The 21,860-nt window shown below is 46.6% G+C and overlaps 10 protein-coding genes and 1 non-coding gene across 11 annotated transcripts; 5 read left to right on the forward strand and 6 right to left on the reverse strand.

Annotated features, from left to right (window-relative positions):
- Window positions 1–433: 433 nt before the first annotated feature.
- On the forward strand, window positions 434–3,037 carry BDV38DRAFT_292851 (heterokaryon incompatibility protein-domain-containing protein; the record flags this gene model as incomplete). Its single annotated transcript, XM_032062103.1, has 2 exons — window positions 434–439; window positions 626–3,037. The coding sequence occupies 2 exons, from the start codon at window positions 434–436 to the stop codon at window positions 3,035–3,037; spliced, it is 2,418 nt and encodes an 805-aa protein (XP_031913456.1).
- A 199-nt stretch (window positions 3,038–3,236) lies between these two features.
- On the reverse strand, window positions 3,237–4,974 carry BDV38DRAFT_292852 (putative MFS multidrug transporter; the record flags this gene model as incomplete). The annotated part of the gene is made up of 4 exons (XM_032062104.1): window positions 3,237–3,372; window positions 3,428–4,104; window positions 4,166–4,660; window positions 4,756–4,974. 4 exons carry the CDS (start codon window positions 4,972–4,974, stop codon window positions 3,237–3,239), a joined length of 1,527 nt encoding a protein of 508 aa, XP_031913457.1.
- Window positions 4,975–7,009: 2,035 nt separating this feature from the next.
- On the forward strand, window positions 7,010–7,520 carry BDV38DRAFT_292853 (eukaryotic translation initiation factor 3 subunit B; the record flags this gene model as incomplete). Its single annotated transcript, XM_032062105.1, has 2 exons — window positions 7,010–7,197; window positions 7,249–7,520. 2 exons carry the CDS (start codon window positions 7,010–7,012, stop codon window positions 7,463–7,465), a joined length of 405 nt encoding a protein of 134 aa, XP_031913458.1. The 3' UTR covers window positions 7,466–7,520.
- Window positions 7,521–7,947: 427 nt separating this feature from the next.
- BDV38DRAFT_282943 (uncharacterized protein) lies at window positions 7,948–8,258 on the forward strand (the record flags this gene model as incomplete). Its single annotated transcript, XM_032059920.1, has 3 exons — window positions 7,948–8,028; window positions 8,083–8,159; window positions 8,210–8,258. 3 exons carry the CDS (start codon window positions 7,948–7,950, stop codon window positions 8,256–8,258), a joined length of 207 nt encoding a protein of 68 aa, XP_031913459.1.
- Window positions 8,259–9,117: 859 nt separating this feature from the next.
- On the reverse strand, window positions 9,118–9,856 carry BDV38DRAFT_246738 (uncharacterized protein). Its single transcript, XM_032054584.1, has one exon. It carries the CDS (start codon window positions 9,806–9,808, stop codon window positions 9,314–9,316), a length of 495 nt encoding a protein of 164 aa, XP_031913460.1. The 5' UTR covers window positions 9,809–9,856; the 3' UTR covers window positions 9,118–9,313.
- A 789-nt stretch (window positions 9,857–10,645) lies between these two features.
- Window positions 10,646–10,726, forward strand: BDV38DRAFT_t127. The gene has a single exon. It is a non-coding gene; the product is annotated as a tRNA-Ser (tRNA).
- A 633-nt stretch (window positions 10,727–11,359) lies between these two features.
- Window positions 11,360–12,447, reverse strand: BDV38DRAFT_271262 (uncharacterized protein; the record flags this gene model as incomplete). Its single annotated transcript, XM_032057280.1, has 3 exons — window positions 11,360–11,622; window positions 11,864–12,184; window positions 12,237–12,447. The coding sequence occupies 3 exons, from the start codon at window positions 12,445–12,447 to the stop codon at window positions 11,360–11,362; spliced, it is 795 nt and encodes a 264-aa protein (XP_031913461.1).
- Window positions 12,448–14,623: 2,176 nt separating this feature from the next.
- Window positions 14,624–14,878, reverse strand: BDV38DRAFT_246740 (uncharacterized protein). The gene has a single exon (XM_032054585.1). It carries the CDS (start codon window positions 14,832–14,834, stop codon window positions 14,670–14,672), a length of 165 nt encoding a protein of 54 aa, XP_031913462.1. The 5' UTR covers window positions 14,835–14,878; the 3' UTR covers window positions 14,624–14,669.
- Window positions 14,879–17,265: 2,387 nt separating this feature from the next.
- On the reverse strand, window positions 17,266–17,934 carry BDV38DRAFT_86874 (uncharacterized protein). The gene has a single exon (XM_032064068.1). The coding sequence runs from the start codon at window positions 17,847–17,849 to the stop codon at window positions 17,373–17,375; it is 477 nt and encodes a 158-aa protein (XP_031913463.1). The 5' UTR covers window positions 17,850–17,934; the 3' UTR covers window positions 17,266–17,372.
- A 1,155-nt stretch (window positions 17,935–19,089) lies between these two features.
- On the forward strand, window positions 19,090–20,257 carry BDV38DRAFT_282948 (neutral protease 2-like protein; the record flags this gene model as incomplete). The annotated part of the gene is made up of 3 exons (XM_032059921.1): window positions 19,090–19,321; window positions 19,370–20,179; window positions 20,238–20,257. 3 exons carry the CDS (start codon window positions 19,090–19,092, stop codon window positions 20,255–20,257), a joined length of 1,062 nt encoding a protein of 353 aa, XP_031913464.1.
- Window positions 20,258–20,329: 72 nt separating this feature from the next.
- Window positions 20,330–21,003, reverse strand: BDV38DRAFT_246742 (uncharacterized protein). Its single transcript, XM_032054586.1, has 2 exons — window positions 20,807–21,003; window positions 20,330–20,755 (listed from the first exon to the last, which is right to left on the reverse strand). The coding sequence occupies exons 1-2, from the start codon at window positions 20,994–20,996 to the stop codon at window positions 20,550–20,552; spliced, it is 396 nt and encodes a 131-aa protein (XP_031913465.1). The 5' UTR covers window positions 20,997–21,003; the 3' UTR covers window positions 20,330–20,549.
- Between the last annotated feature and the right edge of the window lie 857 nt (window positions 21,004–21,860).

Consider the following 21,860-nt stretch of genomic DNA (forward strand, 5'->3'; position numbering starts at 1 on the left):
CCCATCAGCGATCGACGCCATAATGAACGCTCTCTTCAGCTCTCATCTCTTCGCCCTACCATCGCAATTATTCATGTTTCTCTTCCGTATATCCTGTATCCACTGTGCTAGGCGGTCAAAATACACTGCTGTCTTGCTAGGATATATCGGTTATGGGCAATGATACGATTGATAGTACACTATACTCGAATGGTCGGAACGAGCACCATGCTCGAACATCTCGAATGGAATTCCCTGTCAAAATTAATGAAATTCGATTGATAGCACCACCGCAGCGAAGTATATATGGAGTAAATAAAAGTGTCATATACGATGGCATGAATATTTGGCCCCTCATTGCGGGCCGCTCTCTAGTAATTAGTGGAGCTAGTGTCTCATCTTCAACCTCTAATTGGGTGTAGTAAATCCTGTCTAGAATCTGACTGGCCGCACGATGAAGGTAAAATGTCTGATATTCCAATCTAGTGCACTACGATGTGGCTGTAAAGTAGGCTGTGCGTTAACCCATACTATATAAAGCTTAGCGGCTAAATAAGGCATTCAAGCAAAAATAAAGCGTGGTTGTATTTCACGCATCTTCTATCCCAACTTGACTGCCCGAGATCCCATTATACAAAACATGAAGGTTCGAACATTTGAATATGATCCTCTTCCGACCCCAACATCAATCCGGGTAGTCTCGCTCCTCCACGGCGAGTCCGACATTACCGTGTTTGGAGTACCCCTTATCCCATTATCTATACAAGTCGTCGACCTCAACGACAACCCGCGCTTCCAGGCTTTGTCATATACCTGGGGATCACCATTTCCACCAGACCACGAGAGATCCAAGGATTACGGTCCAAGGAACAAGTTCCCGGTCGCGATCAACGGACAAATATCCTTCTTGACTAGGAATCTGTTCGAGTTTCTGCAGCGTCTGAAGACTCAAGAATTGTATGTCGATCGGCGTACCGAACCATATAACAAAACCCGCCTGATTGAGGCAGCCGAAGCTGGCAACGCGAATGATATCTATTTTTGGATGGCCCGAGGCGCAGACTTGGCGGCGCAAGATATGTTTGGAGAAACAGCTCTACATTATGCCGCTGAGAATGGCTATTTCGACGTCGTCAAGATACTCGTGGAGGCTGGTTCGGATCTGCATCGACGGGACTCCTCGGGGCGGACTCCTCTTGACTGTGCTAAGATGCGTAAGCGTCGAAAATACGCTGAGGTCATCGAATACTTAGAGAGACCTGATATCAACCACATAGTTGGGAGTAGGCCACGACCACTCTCTCCGATGGACAGTCAGCAATTCTGGATTGATGCGATATGTATTAATCAGGATGATATTGTGGAGCGCAACGCACAAGTAGCCATCATGTCCATGATCTATACGAAATCGTCGGGGGTATTCGTCTGGCTGGGCGTGGATGATGAGAGTACTATGCGTGCCTTTGAAGCCACGCATCTTCCATCTCAAGAAGGCATGGACATGTGGTACAACGATGTGTTGAACAATCATGTTATGGAAGACCCAGAGACACGCGTCGCTAAGAAGGGATCAGATGAGCCTGCCCTGAAGTATCAGGCCGTTGTAAATTTGTTTCGACGAAGCTGGTTCCAGCGCGTGTGGATCATTCAAGAGATCGCCTTGGCGAAGCAGATTCGGATTTTCTGCGGTCACGTCGAGTTCGAATATCACAAGCTCTTTATTCTGTTTCACAATCCGAACTTCACCTCTCGGGTTAACAGCCGGTCTCTGGCCCAAGCCCTTGAATTGGCCCGGTGGAGGGGCATTGGAGGGAGTGAGCTGAGTACGTTGACTGATATTCGACTCCGGACATCAAAACACGTCTTCGAACGAACTGTGATAGATGAGTACGTGAAGAAGAATGACATCACGCTGGTTCCCACATGGGAGCACAAACTGAGTCTTTCGCTGTTGGCTAGTAAGGTTTGGTCGTTTCGAGCGACTGACCCAAGAGACAAAGTCTTTGCTTTAATAGGTCTATCTCGGCTGCCGGACGACCCTCTAAAGAGGATGGTTGCCGATTACTCCAAGACTACGTCGGAAGTATTCATTCAGTTTGCCCACATATTCATGCAAGGCGCCTCCGATGAGCCTCTCCAGACATGGCACACAGGGGAGTGTGAGGTTTTCGAATGTCTTGAAGGACTCTCCTTCGTGCAGGAAAGTCCGGATCTCTCTCGCAGTTTCGATGGTCAGGACTTGCCATCGTGGATCCCCAACTTCACTGCTCCTCTTATAACAACACGGCTGTGGTCACCACGCTTCCGCGCAGGTGTTAGCCCCAATACCCCAGCTGTGATTCTCCCCGACGACGGCACTCATACTCTTCGGCTAAATGGTGCTTTCCACGATGAGATAGTTAGTGTAGAACCACAAATTGGCACATTAACAGCTACACATTTCCATCCACCAAGTTGGCTAAAACTAATCTCCTCTCTGGAGAAGACCTACCTCCCTACAGGGGAGAATCGCGTTGAGGCACTTTGGCGGACCTTGATGACCAACAAGCTCTCTTCAACCGCGGACAATCCAGTTCACGATGCCCGGTCCTCCTTTCACTATTTTATGCTAAGGGCCCTGTGGAGTCTCACGCATATATCGGATGAAGATACCATCGCTAACCTCAATCTCATCCGCGAAACCGACGACAACAACACATTGCCAACTTGGGAGGAAATACAACAATACGGGGAGAAGGATGAGATGGGAAAACCCCGGGGAATAGTCAGGATCGACGACCGCGACTTTGACCAAACATTCGTCCATTTCTATCGAGGACGGCTGCTTTATCGTACTAAACGGGGGTACCTTGGGCTTGGTCCATGGTCTGTACGACCTGGGGATGAGGTATGGGTGATTTCCGGGGCACGAACACCGTTTGTTTTGAGGAAATCCTCGAGCGATGATTCTTCGGATACTGAAGAACGAAGTTTGGTCGGGGAAACATATGTCCATGGGACTATGGATGGAGAAGCGATTTCTGGCGGTCAGTTGTTTCAGCCTATCTCACTTGTGTAGATATAGATTTTAGCAGTATTAAAATAAACTCTACCTACTATAACTCAATATAGGTGACCGGAGTACGGAATTATTTTCACCATGGATAGTAAATTCGTGAGATTTCAAAGCTTGTATTAATTCGACGCAGGTTCAAGGTGCTCTCAAACTAACTATATACATTGGTCATTGTCCTATCGATTTGTACGGACCTCACTCCTCAAACCACACTAGCATGCCACCTCTTACCCTGCCACTGCAAAAACACAGTCGGAAGGAAGCTCACACCCATAACCAAAGCCGTAACCACCCCCGAGCTCTTTGCAATACCGACAGTCTCAAACATATCCGGAAACCTAACGTTATTAGTCGACGACAAACACCATGCAGGGGAACATTCTATTCACATACCAGAAAGGTCCAATAAATCCCCAAGTCGATCGTACGAAGTTAATGAATACTCCCACACTCCCCGCATCCTGGGGATACGTATCCACAGCATACGTGGTGAGCACAGTCGTGATAACCTGGTTACCAAACGCCGCGATACCCGTCCCCACCACTGGAACCACGGTCCATTTACCCTCAGTGGCCTGTTCGGTACAGACCAGGAATACCACGCTTCCGGCGATCGTGAGCAGATAACCGATGTAGCTCAGCCAAAGCCGATATTCGGGGGCAGGCTTGTGTCCGATGCGACGGGCGCGGGCGTTCATCCACATATCTGACATGAAGCCGCCGAGTTGTTCGCCGAGGAGGGAACCAATGATCAAACCGAGGAATTGAAGACCTAGCTGTTCTGCGTTGAGTTCGAATTTACTCTGTAAGAGCTGTGGTACTTCCACCGAATTCAGGACGGAGGCGAAGAGGAAGACCATGGCGTAGGCTACTGCTGCGAGGAGTACGGGGATGTTGGTGAACAGGCTGAGGGGGTGGAAAAACTCGGACAGGCGGAATGGTGTGGGATCGATTCGTCCGAAGGAGAGGTACTCTCGTTTAAAAGATGAGCCACTAGATTGTACTTCAGCGCCAATGTACCGGGTTTCGGGGCCGAAGAAGATGTATAGGAAAAACTGGCAAGCGTTCGTCTGATGTGATGATCGGTATTAGTGAGAGTGATGCGAAGAGTGAGAATGATCTATGACTTACGATTGCCAAAACCCAGTAAATCCATCGATATCCCACTCGTTGGGCAACAAATCCGAAAATAAATGGGCCGACAGGTACGCCCAATGTCACCATCACCGTCCAGATTCCCATGTATCGCGCTCGCTCCCGTCGGAAGAAGGTCTCTGTGACGACAGCGCTTCCGATGGCCATCGCTGGGCAGAGGAAGAATGATACCAGAGCGCGGCATGCTGCCATCGAAGCGTAATCTGGGCTCTTTGCGCAGCCGATGTTACAAACACAGCTGAAGATAAGGGACAAGAGGAAAATTGGGCGGCGTCCGAAGCGCTGCGAAAGGGGCTTCCAGAATAATGGGGCACCTCCCAGAATGGCGATCTGAAGCGATGTCAAATAGCTGACTCTTTGGAGAGAGACACCAACATCCTCGGAAATTGCTTCATAGGCAGGAATGATTGCGGCAGCCGTGAAGGTTCCCATACAGGCATGGAAGGCCACTAAGCCTAGATTCGCAACTTTCTATTCGGTCATTTACGTTAGCACTTAAACTAGTCATAATAAAACGGCAGGAAATAACAGCAGCACGAGACGGTGAACAAAATGGAGCAACTTACCTTCCATAACGGCCAGTTGTATGGATCTGCCGGATCCATACTAGGGATTGGATCCAGATCTAAGGTGCCATGCCGTTGAAGCAAATAATCACGGTGTTGATCAGAGAGCAGACTGGTCGCATCGACACTTTGGATGTTTGCCTCCGACTTCTCGAAGAATTCTGACTCTGCCTTCCCAGGCGTGTGCCCCTGGGGTGCTGCATACTCCGTTGATGACATGACTGCCATAAAAATTGAATTCTCCAACAACAGCAAGTAAAATACAGGAAAGGGGGATATCAAAGGGGCATTGACCAAGCTATAGGGGTTTTCAAGGAGTGGGCCCTAACGCAATGACGCGGACCCAACTTACTCTTCCTGTGACAGACAGATAAGTCGATCCATACGGGGAAAACGCGGGGTCCCCGTGATCATTTCCCGAGTGGACATGCTTAATGGTAGCGCCTTATGAACGAGCCATTCGATGTCGCCCATGTGGTGGAGATCATGGCCCCACGGTAGTTGGGCAAAAGGACCATTGCCGGCTAGAACCCAACTGTTGAGATGCGGGGATCTCCGTCTGGATTATTAAGATGCGGGTTTTCCAGTGTCATTCAGTTCGGCGTGAAAATATACCGATATCAGCTGGTTTGCACCGAGGCCGATTTTGCTTTGGCGCTAAAACTGCCGAGCGACAATGCCGCGCCTCTGATAGATGCAATTATTCTACGCAAATTCTCTTGTTGATTGCTTGGTGTTGCTTATTTCGCCGCCCAGAAAGTAAAAACGCCATGAGGCTGCTCAGAGTTTATTGTTTGTGTTGAAAAAGCATCATATGCTCAAGGTCTTTAACGGATAGTACGGAGGTATTATGTCGACGTCAACGGCTTGAGAAGCATACAGAGGGAGCAAGGGAGGGCCGATGGGTGAAAGTTAAGGGGGCCAAAAGGCTGAAATACAATAGATTCCGAGGGACAAGACTCCTAGATTAAATGGCCGGTACCTCCCATTCTTCTCCAATTGCCGACCAACGCTGCTGGTCTAGACTATGTCCTTGGCGTTGGCTAATCACTCATAGGATCGCCTAGCAGTCTTTCGCTTCCCTATCAGCACTGTGGAAACCCTTTAACTAATTACATCCGACTTTGACTAACAGCCCCGGAAAAGCCGAATAGCTCTGGGGTACTATTGACAGCTCCAACTACTAAAACAGGAGGCAGGAGGATTGCAATATCACCGTCGCTTATGTCTAGTAGATGGAGCTGGTCATGTTCATGAGACAGGGCTATACTTCTATCCAGGTCTTAACAGGGTATATAGGAAAGAACAGATAGTATGGTATCTTACGGTCGATAATGTATAGATTATAGAACTCCCCAGTACGCTTTTGCCTCTACACGCCCCGCACATTCTATCTATAGACTGTAAACGGCTCCGATTTCTGTAGTGATTTACTCTCCGTCGTATCCACCCAGGATCTAAGGCACTCCATCCGAACACTTCTCAATGACAGCACTAGTAAACTTATCTCCAGCGACCCCCGTCGACCTCTCGGGCTTTTCCTCATAAAACATGCGACGAGCCAAATAGAGCCACTGAGAAATATTGTTTTCTTTTCAAAGAGCCATAGAACCCATACTAATACGCTCTTTGACTTCTATATGCAATTAAGCAATCAATCAATCAAGATTCTATTAACTTGTTCGAGCCTAACTACTGATCGTCTAGCTATGCAGGTGCGTCAAAGGAGGCTAGAATCCGACCGTAAAACGACATATGCCCACAAAGGGAGTAATCGAAAGCTTTTAATCACACTAAGGCCGCCTGCCACCTAGCAGTCCCCCTGAATCCCGTCTTCCTAAATCCTCACCATCCTGCGACCCCGGCCCCTTCTAGTGTCTCCTGGTAGGTAGGTATTGGTGCGTGTACTGAGAGGATCTGACGAAGTCCTCTCTGGTGTAACTGCTTACGCATCGTCTTCCACATCTGTCCCCCTTATATAGTGACCGGTTTGTTCAACGTCCCTAAGCTGACTGGGCAATCCTGTCTGGTGCATTAATTCGGCGAAGTAGCGCATCGCCTGCGGATGGGATATGATCCTGTTGTAATCTATCTTGCCTCGGATCTTTACTTCTATATGCGTATCGCATCAGTAGCTCGGCTATTACCCCACCTTCAAGAGCCAATAGCGTCAGCTTACGCTTACATGCTGCGTAGAATATGAGATGCACAGCTCCACGACTTAATTTCCACCAAGATCTCAGCACAGATCCTGATGGCAGATCACGAAGGCCAGCCTCTACCGGAAATCGGTACTCTGCTTGTACTGGATGGTTTACCGGTGGTCGACCAAGCCCACCGACCTACGCTTATCAAATTTCTCCTCAGGAAATTAGACAGTCCTGGTCCGACAGACACCCGAAAGGTGTACATGCCAGTAGACTCACACCAGAGAACTATCGGGTATGTTGTGTACAAGATGACATAGAGCGTACTGGACTCACGTCTACAAAGGTCTGCTATTACACGATTTCTAGACCCTGCCAAAGCCGAGGATACAATTACACGCCTCAATGGCTCTCATCTAGATAGAAATCATCAAATGACATTGGAGAAGGTTGAACTTTCGGAGCGAAATAGGCTCATGCAGAATATCGTTCCTGGCATTGAGCAACAGCTGGGCCTCATTTTACCCCTTGACATGGAGACAGAGTTATTTCAAGGGGGATGAATAATAGGGAAAGGCTTCTTTCGTTTATCATCAGAACATAGCCCTCCTATGTCCGTTCTCAATCATGCACATGTCAATAAGCTTCAAGGGATACACTTTCCCTACTTGACTCTCTTATCGCGACGAGGTACTCGTAAAAACTATAAACCCACCTCAAATAATAACAGCATAAACCTACCCCGAAACCTTCAATATCATTCAACGTTTTGTAATTCAGCCCTTCGGAAGTAAATGAAGCAGTTCTCCAATGAATTGTATGAAAGAGGTGGTGATCTGTCGAGCAGGTGGCGCACTGGAATGTGGTTGGTGTTCCCTTCATGAACGCAAGGGATGCCCTAACGTCCAAAACAACAACTGGCCATTCTTAGCAAGGGATACCACCTTAAGAACGCGACAAGTGAAAACCGCCTGTCACTCATTGAGAGAAACTTGCCACTTACACCAAGCTCTGACGGATTTCTCTCAATTCTCATCCACCCACAATGTACGGACTCCAGCATATCTCTTTCCTGGGTTTGGCCTTGGCCATGGCTACAGGCAGTGCAGCAACAGGAACAGCCACTGTATGCGACCAATCACCGTCAACAAAGGATCTTTACTAATTATGTGTTGTGTAGGTCGGCTTTGAGACGGCTGATTCAACTTTTCACGTCGAGAACATCCCACTAAAACAATGTTTTGATGTCCACGCAGAGTAAGTCTGACTGAATAGGGTTAAGAACACAGGAAATAACAATGCATTAGAGACGTTACAGCCGTCTACGTTTCCGAACAATGCCGAGTCTTCATGTAAGTGCTCGACTGCGAGCTATAAAGAGCATATCCTAATCAATCTCAGGGGTCCCGATTGTACTCATCGACAAGTCCTTCTTGCCCCCGGCAGACACGAATCCTCAGTAACTATTCCCGTCATTGACAGCGTTTGGTGCGAATCGCGCGGCCCATTCCAAATGTCCTAAGCACATTACAGGGCCATGGGGATGGAAAAAACTTGGAAAGAAACACAGTATCCGGGGTGTTATTAGTGTACAACAAACAACAAATACAAGCGTTACGCGTCTTAGCAATTATAATCGGCGTTCATGTCTCCCAATTTTATCGTGGTTGGTACCATTTCTTTTGACCATAGATACTGTCCATATCATTCCATATGCATAGATCTCTTTATCAAGGCATTGCGAGATGTTCCTTCGAACGCCATTCATAGGCCATTGAGAATGGTCATATTAGTCGGTTTATAAATTGCCGTGCTCATGGGCGGAAAATGGCGGGAGAGCTCTAACATGTTAGATGTAAACCGTGAATTTGAGTTATGAGCAATTCACTCACAATATAGATTCTCGGTATTATTGTAATTAGTTCAGGGTATTTTGATATGGCGGACAAGGCGGACAAGGCGGACAATAGAACCAGACGATTTATCCAAAAGGAAATATCAACACATACTTCCTCTGCATTCCGGCAGCGACTCCAGGAATGTGTATCCCCCTTTTCGAATAGCAGAGCCCGGTTCTAATTCCGGCTCCTCTTTTGTCTCTATTCAAATTCGGTTAGCTGTTCCCGAAACTACGTGTTGCTCATCGTGTGGCTTGGTCGTCATCAACTCTAAAATACTTGGCTTTTAAAGCTTTTCTTCACCTTTCCAGAGCTTTTCCCATTTTCGATATGTCCCTATTAAGAGTATAATTATATGACAACGAAGGTGAGATTATTTCCTTAAGGTAGCCTGGGTCTCGTGTTTTGTTTTCTGTATTGTGTACATGCAGAATTGGTATAAGATATAAATTACTATATCTCTCATGTCCGCACCTAACAGTTACAGAGGGACGAGATAAAACACAGCAAACGCTAAAAATCCAGTTCAAAAGCACGGTCGCTCATGGTTCCCTGTACAGAAGTCGTGATCCCCGTAATCGGATTGTTGTATTCGCGATGAACATGCCTCGTCCCATCTTTCCGCAAATTGACATCCCGTAGCTCATAGACACCGTCTGCGTTAAGTTTCTCGCGATGGTGGTGGTCCGCATCGTCCGTACTATAGTCTAACAACTCATCGTATGCTCCCGTGCTGGGGTTGTAGGTTGTCCGCCCACGCCCGTTCTTAAAATTGGTCCTCTTGATTCGGGCGCCACTAGGGGCTTCGTATTCGTGGATACTCACGTCAGTCGCCTTTTCCTTTTTCGTACCGAGGCGTTTAGCTGCTCGGACGCCATAGTTGGTCGTTGCGTCGGCATCGTAGGTATCGTATGTTCTATCACCGGCAGTGCAGATGGGGCTATCGGTACCATGGATCAGATCATCTGAAGAAGAGGAGGAATAAGTCTCGTTCGTGCGGTCGCTCATCTTGGGTTTACTTTGATTGAAGGTGGACACAAGCTTTGGATTCTGAAGATTTTCATTGATGGCTCCTCCGGATGCTATAGGGCTGGGTTTACCTCATTTGTTTATATCATACTCCCAGTGGCGACATGCATGGCCTTCATATGCTTCTGATGTCACCAAGGTGAGACACTACCGAGCTCGAAAACACTGAATCTAACTGGATATCACATCCCGGATAATAGTTGAGCGTACTAGTATCACGGACGCGCATCTGGCGTTGCATCGACTGCATCAGCAGGCTACGTAGAATGCCACAACGTCATAGCCCTTTGCGGAGAATAGATGGTCCCCGTCATATTCGATCGATCGATTGGTACAGTTAAAGGTAGTTTCCTTCCATGTGGAGCCCTGATCCCCCCTGATGATTACATTGTGCGTCGAATCCTGTTAAAGATCACGCGTGTTTATCATGATCTACGAAATATCAATTCTAGGATAGGTTTGCCCTTGCAAAGAAGTCCATGGTATTTGTCAAGCGATGATTCTAAGGAGTGTATCCCAGTCCTGTATGTATCCCTAGATTTGAATTGTTATGGTGCATATATATATTTTTTTGTGGACACGTGGTTGAACTGAAAGGAACGGCGTTTGAAGCACACCCTAAGGGGATTTACACTATGTAGGTGGAAAGCCTCTTACACAGTATATGAGGCAGAGATAAATGAGAAGAGAATGTGGTGTTGGACATAATCTTTTCCCAAACATTTAAATAAGCGCAAAGCCTGGCTTTGGAAAAAAAAACTAGAAATGCTCTGTTGTTGTGATCTATTATTTAAATTACAATATTAACATCAATTAGTCAGTGTGGCCGAGTGGTTAAGGCGATAGACTAGAAATCTATTGGGTTCGCCCGCACAGGTTCAAATCCTGTCGCTGACGATATCTTTTTGTTTTTATTTCGTCCGACATCTTTACCTGATCAAGGTTGTCCTGCAAACACGCCATCTCTTTCTCTTTCTTTCTTTCTTTTTATTTTATTTTATTTTATTTTATTTTATTTTATTTTATATATATATATATATATTTTATTTTTTTCCCCCCATCGCCTTTTGAAGGGAGGTCCAAATATAATGTCAACTATCGCGCTGTCTCTTTTCCCAACCCGTACCATGTCAGTAGGACCGCGTCTCGCAGCTCTTAACTGTGAACACTGCGTGCTTTTTATGACGTTTCGGCCGGTCGATCGCGAATATCCTGTCTCGGGCGATCAGATATGTCACCATGGAACCATCGCCTAGATTGGCTGCGATGCTGGACAGTCATGCATCGGACAGAACATTGAGGGTCATATATGTGGCGCGGGTAGCGCTTATTTGATATCGTCTTAATATCCAAAGCAACTTAAAGCAAAGCAGCTTGTGTCTGACCAAAGTTATTTATGCCCATGCCTAGTGCAGCTGTTAGAAGCTGAGGGCAACAGTGCTGCTGTGCTAGATTCACGTGCCGAAACTAATTTCCTTCACGCCTCTCACTTCGCTTCCACCAGACCATCATCATGCTCCCCTCCACACGTTACTCGTTTGTTGCCTGCCCAAAACCTGCCTGTAACCCATCCAAGCGGTCAATAATATATTGTCGAAAGGCTAGGTCCGGTGTCTGCGAAAGCCTTGCGAGTTCTTTGCAGAGAAATTGCCAGTCCAGTGTTTCATCCCTGACACTTCTCACTTCGTGGAATAGTTTTATTGGGGCGCGTATGCGCCAGTACGCATCACCAAGGTAGTACTTCATGGCGATCTGCGCGTTCTCAACGTCGTCGGGGGGAAGGCAATCCATAACTAGCCACAGTATCTCCACCGGAAAGTAGCACAAGCGGTTTTGTTGACTGTTATCACGGCGTGTTATGTAAATCCGCGCGCGTGTTCTGATCTGAGCTTGTTTGATCAGAGACTGAATGCGTTTGTCATTGGCAGGATCTGGTTGCATAACGAAATTCGTGTCAGCGCTGCTGGGATAAATCGAATTGTGAACCTAGGAAATACATACCAGCCATAGTGTTAATTCCATCGTTGCAATCACAAGCATCAGCAAACAGGTTTGGATTCCTGGAAACTAGGGCCAAATTGCGCGCAGTTTCCCCAATCGTATGGTGTGTTAGTAACTCCCAACAACTGTTGTGGACATGATGGCCGACAAGACCGTGAGAACTCGTGTATTCATCCTCATAAAGCCCTATAGCCAGTACCAGGCGGTCCCTCTCATTTTCGGGGTACCCAATAACACCCATACTTTCATCCCACGGTACTGCTTCAGGCACTGGTCTACAATTAACGGCCATGTTAAGTGCCACCCCAGAGACACGAAATGTGTCATTGCGAGTATTGTGGAGGACTATCATTACTGTCAGTTGAAGTGACGTTAATGTGCTTAATGAACATGTATCATGACTCACTGATGCGATAGAAGCAGTGCCACTCCAAGTCTTCAAGGAAAGATATCTCTAGTAACTTACGTATTGTGTATAGTCTGCCCTGTCGGTGGAGAATTGCTTTACTTGCTTTAGCCCAATATGTCTCTTCTGAATAGAAGCCAATACCGCATATGCAGCAGCTCGGAAGATCTCCGTCGCAACTTGAGTCTTTCTTGTAGACGAAGGAAGCCATGTGTACAGGGGATAACGCTAGAAGGACAAGAAAATCACTTTCTTTGCTGTGAAAGATTGTCCTTTACCCATGGGTCTTGGACAAATAGGTGTTCTATTGGACTTGGAGGCTCGAAAAGTCTCATTATTTTATCAGACCACAGCTTCAATGGTGTAGAGTGGAAGGAAAGCTGAGAAGTACGCTGACTCTGTCAATACGAACAGGAAATTCATAAACACAACAAAATACTGACGATGACTAATTGTAGTGTTGGTGTTGGCCGAGGGCCTTACATTCACTTTAGCCATGGTGCCCTTTCAAATCTTCACTTTGTACGGCTCGGTTGAAGCTGTCGCATATCCTGTCATGGGACTGACGTACCTGAAACGTATATTTGAGTTTGTCCTATGAAACTCCCTTTTAGGTTGGATATAATTCATTTCTGTGTTATGACACCAGCCTTCTATACTATCTTTTAATTTCAATAATGTGTGAATAGTTTGCGTTATCTGTGGAAATGAGACGACTTCGGCTCACATTCACTTCATATATTAACATAAACAGACCAAGGTAAGATTATCAAAACATGCGATTCAATCTCATATCATAGAGTAGTAAGGAAAGACACAGTGGTTATTGTCTCATTGGTGTCATATTTGTTCTCTATATTTTGTCTATTCTTGTGGGAAGGTAGGTTTACCATCCGAATATAGCTATAGCCAGAAATAGACGCGTGCTCATTTTTCCGGTCTATCGCAGGCAGCATGTAGTATTAACCCTGCCGGAATAACTGCATGAAAGCACTTGATATGTCACGAGCTGGAGGCTCTGCGTTGCTCCAAGGTAAGCGTCATACTACGTGGCAATGCAAAGGAAGCTAATCTCGTGTATAAAGGAACTGAGGGACGTTAGCATGTTTGCGCTATTGATCTGCTCATCAGCTGCATTATGATCGCCGCTCCTTCTTAGTAGATCCAAGGGAAGCAAAAATTCACCGGACGATTGTGCTTCAAACAATGAAGTGAGCTAAGGGTGTAGATTAATTTGATTTAATGAATGAGCCAGTGCTTTCGGTTATCCTGGCGGGCCACTCTGGTAACGCTGAAGCTGGGAGGTCTCATCCGCTGCTTACTATCAGTGGAGTCCTCTTTTAGTTCCCTCAAACCTTCCTGAGGAGCCAGGAGGATGATTCTCTCGCGTCCTCCGGACCGCCCACATGTGTCTTGGAATAGAATGTTAGTATAATGAAATCTCAAAGTCCACTGGCATGAATAGCGTTAGTATTGTCGTATGTAGGGAGTAGAAAACAGCATGAATACGTCAAAGCTAGCCCTGAGGAGTATAATCCAATTTTTAATCAACACCATGCGCCTCTCATCCAACAAACGGTCGAATAAGTAGGGCAAAATTGGAACACTTACGTCTCGGTCATTATTCACGAGCTGTCACCCCATGGTTGACCTATCTGCGTTCACCGTCACCTGTTCCGAGTCTTGAAGAATTGCCTCTATATACTCGCCAGGACTACTGAGTTTCAACATACGTGAGATGGCACTATGGATTCCGAGAAGTTGAGGAGATGGTAAGAAGTGGGACAGGGAATAAACAAGTTCTTACAATGATTATTGAAGCAAACAAGATCATTAACTGCCACCTATATTAATTCTGAATTTTGATAAACACTTGTTCTGCATGCGGTCTGCTGATGACAGCGGATTAACATTTATTCCGTGAAGTTGGATGGAAGGGAGGCATGCGTGTATTGATTTGAAACCACTTTCTGCCAATCGACTGTCCGAACTCATCGCAGTCCTATCATTGCCTAATATGGGTAAAAGAAAAAATAAAGGAGTTGACAAAAGTTCGTTTCATGCTCGATCACCAAACCAAGGAGGCCATGTCGCCAAAGCGAAGCGAAATCGCAGATCCAGGCGTCGCCGCCAAAAAAGAAACCTGAATCGACGCATGAAGCGAGCACGAAAAGAAATGCTTGCCACTAGTTCCGATGTTCCGACGAAAGAAGAAACAAAAGTCCCGGATCTTGAGTTGAATGAGGAACAGCGTGCCTTGGTTGATCTCGTCCTAACTGGCCGCAATGTATTCTACACCGGAGCTGCTGGATCCGGGAAGAGTACAGCTCTCAAAGAGTGTATCAGAAGGCTCAGAGAAAGCGGGAAACATGTAGATACCACTGCCTCTACCGGAAGAGCAGCATTGGAAATCGACGGATGCACGTTTTGGACCTATGCGGGCTGGACACCTATCGATATGAAAGAGCCACTGGAAACACTCAAAAGAGATGCACATATGAAAAAGACTAAGGAGAGACTTTTGCACACAGATGTTTTAGTATTCGATGAAATAAGCATGGTTGAGAACCACCATTTCGAGCGTCTAAATGCGATCATGCAGGAGGTAAGACACTCGGATAAACCATTCGGTGGGGTCCAACTTATTGTTACAGGCGACTTTTGCCAACTGCCACCCGTTAAACCATTTACATACTGTCTGCAATGTGGCCGAGAGATGATCAAAATCCTAGCGGGTTCTATCCACAAATGTCTCGAACATGGAGAATGTTCGGATGAAGACAAGTGGGCTTTCCGGAGCAGCGTCTGGAGGCGCTGCAATTTTGCATATGTCTACTTGAAAATGATCCACAGACAGCAGGATAGAAACTTCATCGACATTTTGGAGAAGATTCGACTGGGTAAAACATTGAGTGAAAAGAATAAAGATATATTACTCAATCATAAGACCGATTTCAAATCCGCCGTCAGGCTTTTTCCGACGCGAGAAGAGGTACGTCGTATTAATCAGGCTGAGTTCAGTCGATTACCAACGGAGAAAAGGACATTTCGCTCCCGTGATATATTCGAACCCAGCACAGAGTGCGATCATCATACAATCAAGAAATTCAACACTCGTGCCCCAGACGGGTCCTTGCACGAATTGCGGGATCACAGATTCGAATCTACCACTGAGATTAAGGAGGGCATGCAGGTTGTTCTCCTGGTCAACCTCAGCGTCAAGCGGGGTCTCGTCAATGGAACTCAAGGAAAGGTCGTGGACTGGGAGAAGTTTTCTCAAAAGTCCGATCCATCCAACATGACGAGGCAAGATTGCAATGCTGCTGCACAGAACATTACGGTCCCCTCCTTGGAGGGTAATTATATCTTGCACCGGGAAAAGAATATCGCTGCTTTTATGCAAGAAGCAGCTAGGGAATGGCCAGTTGTTTTGTTCAATAACGGCATTGAGCGGACTATCACCGCTGATTGTATTGTCCATGCAATAGGCAACAAAAAGCCCTGGAGCTTACTATCACGGACTCAGATTCCGTTACTACCGGCGTGGGCCATGTCGATTCATAAGAGTCAGGGAATGACCTTGAATAGTGTGATTGTAGATCTCAGCAAATGCTTTGAGGAGGGCCAGATATATGTTGCTTTGTCAAGGGCCAGCTCGTTGGCAGGGCTGAAAGTCTATAATCTTGGTACGTGGTTACAAAGTGGAAATGAGCAGGTTATGCAATTTTTAGAAGAGAAATTTGGCATCAAATGACAATGACCATAGCAAATGATTGTGTACTGCGAAAGGGGTATGCCGCACAACTGACCCCACTGCTTTCCTAGTGGGCCAGAAACAAGATATTAATCCTAGTGACACCAGATCCAGACACTGATGTATATACTGGGATGGTAGTAGTTCGTACTTTGTTAGTATGTCGCCATTAAAGGTGCAAGCCTTGTTTGAATGAAATTGTTCGGCGCTTTTTAATGAGGTAATTAGTTATATCGCTCATAACTATAACAAGTCATCGAAGTACACATATCAATAAAATACGAAGAGAGCATCAATAAACCATGATATATTCATAAATCCTATCCGAGAATATTCAATAGCTCAACCAGATGAGGTTGTATGGGGACACGATGGATGGCATACAGTCCATCCACCGCTGGGGCTCCCACTCTCTTGACTGCTAGAGACCAAAAGTTCATAGTACACTACCAAGATTGCCAAGGCAAATAGAGATGTGCGTGGTCTAATATCAAGCCCTTGTTCTACAGCTGGCAGCTCCCTACATAACGCTTCGTACACTAGCTAATAACAAAAGATCCCCCCGAGCCACAAACAGTCTCCTATGCTCCTGATTTCTGCCACATGTCTTTCTCTTGCTCTATAAAGAAGTATGGTATTCTTTGCCATCCTATATTTTCAAACAATTATCTGATAGCCTTACCTACCACCCAGTCCAGAATCGCTGGTCCCAACAACCTGTACAATCCTACCTAAGAAACTTAAGTTGTTTCTCATGATGGAGTTTGCGTGCCTCACCTTCCACAGCTGGCCAAGGACCCTAGACATATTTTGACCCTAGTCATGATGCCCTTTCAGAACTTACTTGATACCATTCAGTTGGGGTTACCGTATATCCTGTCATAGAACTGATATACTTGAAATGTATATCCCAACTGGTCCTATAGCACCCTCCTTCAGATTTTATAATATCCTGTAATATGACACCAGGCTTTCATACTATCTCTTTATATGAATGATATATAAATAATCTACGTTATCTGTTGAAGATAAGATAAGTTCGAGTTATATCCCCTTTATGTATAAATATAAAGAGACTGAGTTTAAAAATATTAAAATACAGAACACTAATCCATATTGTAAAATAATAATGAAAGATGAATAGTTCTTATTATCTCATTGGAGGCCAGATTTGCTCTAGGTGTTTCGTATAGATCACCAGGCCAATAAGGTACTACCAGACCGACTAGCTAGTGGACTTACTGTTGTCTCTAGGAAAGCACGGTATCTCGCAATGTCAAAGGTTCATAGATCGCGTCTGAGTACGCACATGTCCGAACAGGGAACGAAAGCAATATGACTATTGAATTTAACCTTGGAGAAAATTTACAATATCATCCCTCTCATTCAATGCGTAGGGCAACAACATTCGATGTGAACTCGCCCCGTTGGGCATCTCCAAGGTGCTCCAGCTTCTCCGCAGTAACGCCTTCGCGAGGACTCTCCCACACCGAATGCCAGTTTCCCTTAGCCTGGACGGAATACTCGTGCCCCATGGTGAGTGGAACGTGAGGCAGTGTAACCTCCTTCTCGACCGAACTGCCCGCGGGGATTTCTACCAGATCATCGACCGAGGGTGGCATCCGACGGGATACTTTGATGGTTGGCAGGGTCACCGGCTGATTTTCGGTTGTATCACGGAGGTCGAAGATACCCAGAACATTAGCGCTAGGGTCCAGCGGGGTACCCCAGTTGAGCACTGTGATCGGCGTGTCGGAGGGATTGTGCACAGACACTTGTATAGGCACTGTCGGCGGCTCGGAGAAGGCTGGAATAATGGGGGGAGTGATGGTAACTTGTAGAGAAGGGGAAACACTCATTTCTGCTGTTCAACCGGCTATGCAAAGAGTGTGAAAGCAATTATTGGAGGTGCTTTCGAAGAGAGACTATGTTGCGGAAGTTGTGGCATGGAGGGATATGTAACCACCTACTCTGTTCTAGATTCACAGCTGCCTGATAAGGGATAATCCGGAATGCACCGATGAACTACGGCTTTTTAATATTCGGCATTCAACATATTAGCTGGCCAATGGTAATGATAACCCTGCATCGTGTGATACTGGTCAACAGGGAATGATATTCCCCACAATCCACATATTAGGGGATCAAAAGGCTTTGATTGACGGAAATTACCACTAATCTTAAAATGCCGAGGCTTTCCAAGTCTTAGGTTACATTCTTCAAGGGTTTTAAATTGCCCTAAGACCACTCGGCATTTTCTGGACTGCGACTAAGCATTATAGTGCCGGGCCCGAGCACTAGTTGATATGACACCATCTTGCAATCTGCTGACTCTTGGAAAATGGATGTAAGTGGTTCCTCATTTCGGATTTAAACAACTTAAAACGTATATTAATGCTCAGTATATACAAAGCCTGTATCTGTGTGTCAAATCTATTAACTCTAAAATCTAATCTCGACGACTACAGCTTCTCCTGAATAGTCAGCTTCTACACTGCCACCACGTCCTTCTGATAAGAAGTCCGAAGATTACAGCGACTTCTTGATGCGCCAAGAAAGTCTTAGACTCTCGCCAAGAACGGAAGCCGGGAGATGCGACGGGATTAAGGCTTTCTTATCAAGTGCCTGATGAAACACCATCAAGCCACATCTTGGCTTCGCTCCCCGATTGCACCAGGCGTGATTAACCCCAAGATGGACCTTCCTAAATCTATATAGCCTGCAGCGGTTCTCCGCCGGGCCAAGGATGCTCTCCGTTATAGACCACTGTCGAATAGATCGCTTCATCACAGCGTCTTCGATCATAGCCAATGGATAGCATCAATCAATTCTTGCTTCAATTTCCCGTGCGTGAACACGATGGAGCCATGCCCTCCGAAGATGCCAACAGTGTCAGTCACAGAGTAACTATCTCCGTAGCCCATGGTACTGCAGCATCAGGGCGAGAAAATGAGGGGTGACTGAAATGCAATTCAACGTCGTACGGAGTGTAACTCTCATCTATAAAAGGGGCTGTGATGGCCAGCGTTTACTCCATCACAAACAGGTCATTCAAGCTCAGCAGCCCTTTGCAGTACCTCAAGTCCTTCAATCTCCAAGATGCGTTTCCTTCCTGCCTCCTCTCTTCTTCTGGCTCTGGCACCTACTCTCAATGCCGTTCCTGTGGAAGTTCCTGGCAGCGCCCCTGGACTTGACGTGACTCTTAGCCAGGTGGGCAATACCCGGATCAAGGCTGTCGTCAAAAATACTGGCAGCGAGGATGTCACCTTTGTGCACCTAAACTTCTTCAAGGATGCCGCCCCGGTGCAGAAGGTGTCTCTGTTCCGCAATGGTATGCTTCGAGAACTTAATCTTTCAAGCATATACTGACATTGGCCAGCAACCGAGGTTCAGTTTCAGGGTATCAAACAACGTCTGATCACTGAAGGCCTGTCCGACGACGCCCTGACAACCCTTGCCCCTGGTGCCACTATTGAGGACGAGTTCGATATCGCAAGCACTAGTGATCTGTCCGAGGGAGGTACTATCACCATCAACAGCAACGGTCTGGTGCCTATCACCACTGAGAACAAGGTCACTGGATACATTCCATTCACCTCGAATGAGCTCTCCATTGATGTCGATGCGGCTGAGGCCGCCGCTGTCTCCCAGGCAGTCAAGATTCTGGGCCGTCGTACCAAGGTCACCTCCTGCTCTGGCAGCAGATTGTCAGCCCTCCAGACTGCTCTGAGAAACACAGTCTCCCTGGCACGTGCAGCTGCCACCGCTGCGCAGTCAGGATCTTCCTCCCGTTTCCAGGAGTACTTCAAGACGACGTCCAGCTCCACCCGTAGCACGGTTGCTGCTCGCCTGAGCGCCGTTGCTAATGAAGCAGCGTCGACCGCTTCCGGAAGTACCACATACTACTGCAGTGACGTATATGGATACTGCAGCTCCAATGTGCTTGCATACACCCTTCCGGCTTATAACATCATCGCCAACTGCGACCTCTACTATTCCTACCTTCCGGCCTTGACTAGCACCTGCCACGCTCAGGACCAGGCCACTACCACCCTCCATGAGTTCACTCATGCCCCGGGTGTGTACAGCCCAGGCACCGACGACCTTGGCTATGGATACTCCGCTGCCACCGCCTTGAGTGCCAGTCAGGCTCTGTTGAATGCAGACACCTATGCCCTGTTTGCTAATGGTACGTACTCTGCTTACTCACCTTCTGTGCAAAGGCATATACTAACTCCCGATGATAGCCGTCAACCTCAACTGTTAGACGAACGTAGTTGTGGCCACCAATGTGGGATACAAATATAAAGAGTATTTCTTGCAAGGTGTATTGGAAACCCGAAGAGTCAATAAACGATGGATGATAGCATTAAAGTCGATTAGGAGAGAAAAAAATGAAGGTATTCACTTGACTACTTTTCCTTACCACTGAACAATCATAATGTAAACCACCTGGGCTTTCCATAACTACAAATATGTAGAGTTCGAGACAACCAGATCACATAACTAGAACATGCATGACAAATCATCATTCTTTCTCAACCCTGACCATCGTTGGTTCAAAACATTACTGTCCTTTTTTCTTTTTTAACCCTGCGGCAAAGACCATCGACACACTTATTGTTATAACAGCAGTTCTCATCAGCTAGGCAAACACCCAGGTCTTCGGAGCAGCCAGGCCATTTCGGATCAGTCGGACGGCATTTTGTAGCTGCACAATAAGTGGAGCAGCATACTGGGCCTCCACCACCAGACACACAGTCCGCTTGACATGGTCAATCTAACAGGCCCATGTTCGATAGATGATGCCACTTACCATAGACGCCTAAGCAGGTCGGTGTGGGAACACAAGTTGTTATCGTCGTCGCCGTTGGAGTCGTGAAGGTGGCCGTTGTGCAATACTCGGTTCCAATGCAGGCATCAGCATCGCCACAACCACCAGCTGCTGCTACACCCCCAAGGACGAAGGGGATAGAAAGGAGAGAGAGCTTTTTGGAGATATACATTGTGCCGAATGTGTTCTGTCGATTCTGGTAGTTTGTTTTGGACGCTGAATCCACCCGCGACCGCACGGTACTCTTATACCTCTAGCAAAATATCCATGTACTCCTCCTGTCTCAGTCTGTGCGATAATGATTGGGCAAGGGATTGCAGATGACTAGCGAATACGAAGGGCACCGCATCATTGTGACAGTTTTACCACTGGATTCGATCTTGGATCCTCCCACAAGAAATCACTGCCACCTCTGGCTCCCCGTAATCTTCGACCTTGGCTGCAGGACCTATGAAACCGCTGGTTGAGATCTTAGGTACCCATGCTTTACAAGGAAGACCGCGTATCAATCCGATTAGGTCGTCGGAGCAAGGTGGGTGAATCCTTGGTTCGGTGCTCGGCCGTTGCCACCTAAATACGAGCCCGTTTGACAACGTTGTCGGCGTTCCATAAAGATTAGAACAATTCATTGGCTCTTTATTTTCCCTCTGCAGCATTGATAGGAGCTTCAACTAGGAAGGTGCTCAGAGCCAATAATGTTCGTTAGTGGTATGTCATGCCAAGCTAGGAGGCGGGATATTGATGCTGGGGTTAAAATTGGCAACTGGCATTGATGTATTAAGGTCTGACTTATCAAATCGGATCGGTACTTGAGAGTATTTAGCTAGTATTGTCGTCGGCCATGACATTTTCTTTTACAACGATGCAAGGCGAATCGCATATCTGCCTATTGTGTTATGTAACATGGATCCCTTGGAAGACCAACATGGTCACTTGTTCACATGAGTCTCGCTTGTATCTTATTGAATCTTTCATCCTGCGTGTCCCTAGTCTTCCAAAAGATAGATGATCACTAGTTGCATTTAAGGCCTTGCAC

The sequence above is a fragment of the Aspergillus pseudotamarii genome (genome assembly GCF_009193445.1).
Source record: "Aspergillus pseudotamarii strain CBS 117625 unplaced genomic scaffold BDV38scaffold_27, whole genome shotgun sequence".
Classification (NCBI taxonomy): domain Eukaryota; kingdom Fungi; phylum Ascomycota; class Eurotiomycetes; order Eurotiales; family Aspergillaceae; genus Aspergillus; species Aspergillus pseudotamarii.

What these genes read in the sequence shown, in the direction of transcription:
- BDV38DRAFT_246742 (XM_032054586.1), bottom strand. Translation starts at nt 20,996, where the DNA reads ATGTATATCTCCAAAAAGCTCTCTCTCCTTTCTATCCCCTTCGTCCTT. An exon ending in GACCTGCTTAGGCGTCTATG is followed by an intron (nt 20,756 to 20,806) that starts GTAAGTGGCATC and finishes GACCATGTCAAG; the next exon opens with CGGACTGTGTGTCTGGTGGT.
- BDV38DRAFT_246738 (XM_032054584.1), bottom strand. Translation starts at nt 9,808, where the DNA reads ATGAGCGACCGCACGAACGAGACTTATTCCTCCTCTTCTTCAGATGAT.
- BDV38DRAFT_246740 (XM_032054585.1), bottom strand. Translation starts at nt 14,834, where the DNA reads ATGATCGCATTTAGACGCTCGAAATGGTGGTTCTCAACCATGCTTATT.
- BDV38DRAFT_86874 (XM_032064068.1), bottom strand. Translation starts at nt 17,849, where the DNA reads ATGAGTGTTTCCCCTTCTCTACAAGTTACCATCACTCCCCCCATTATT.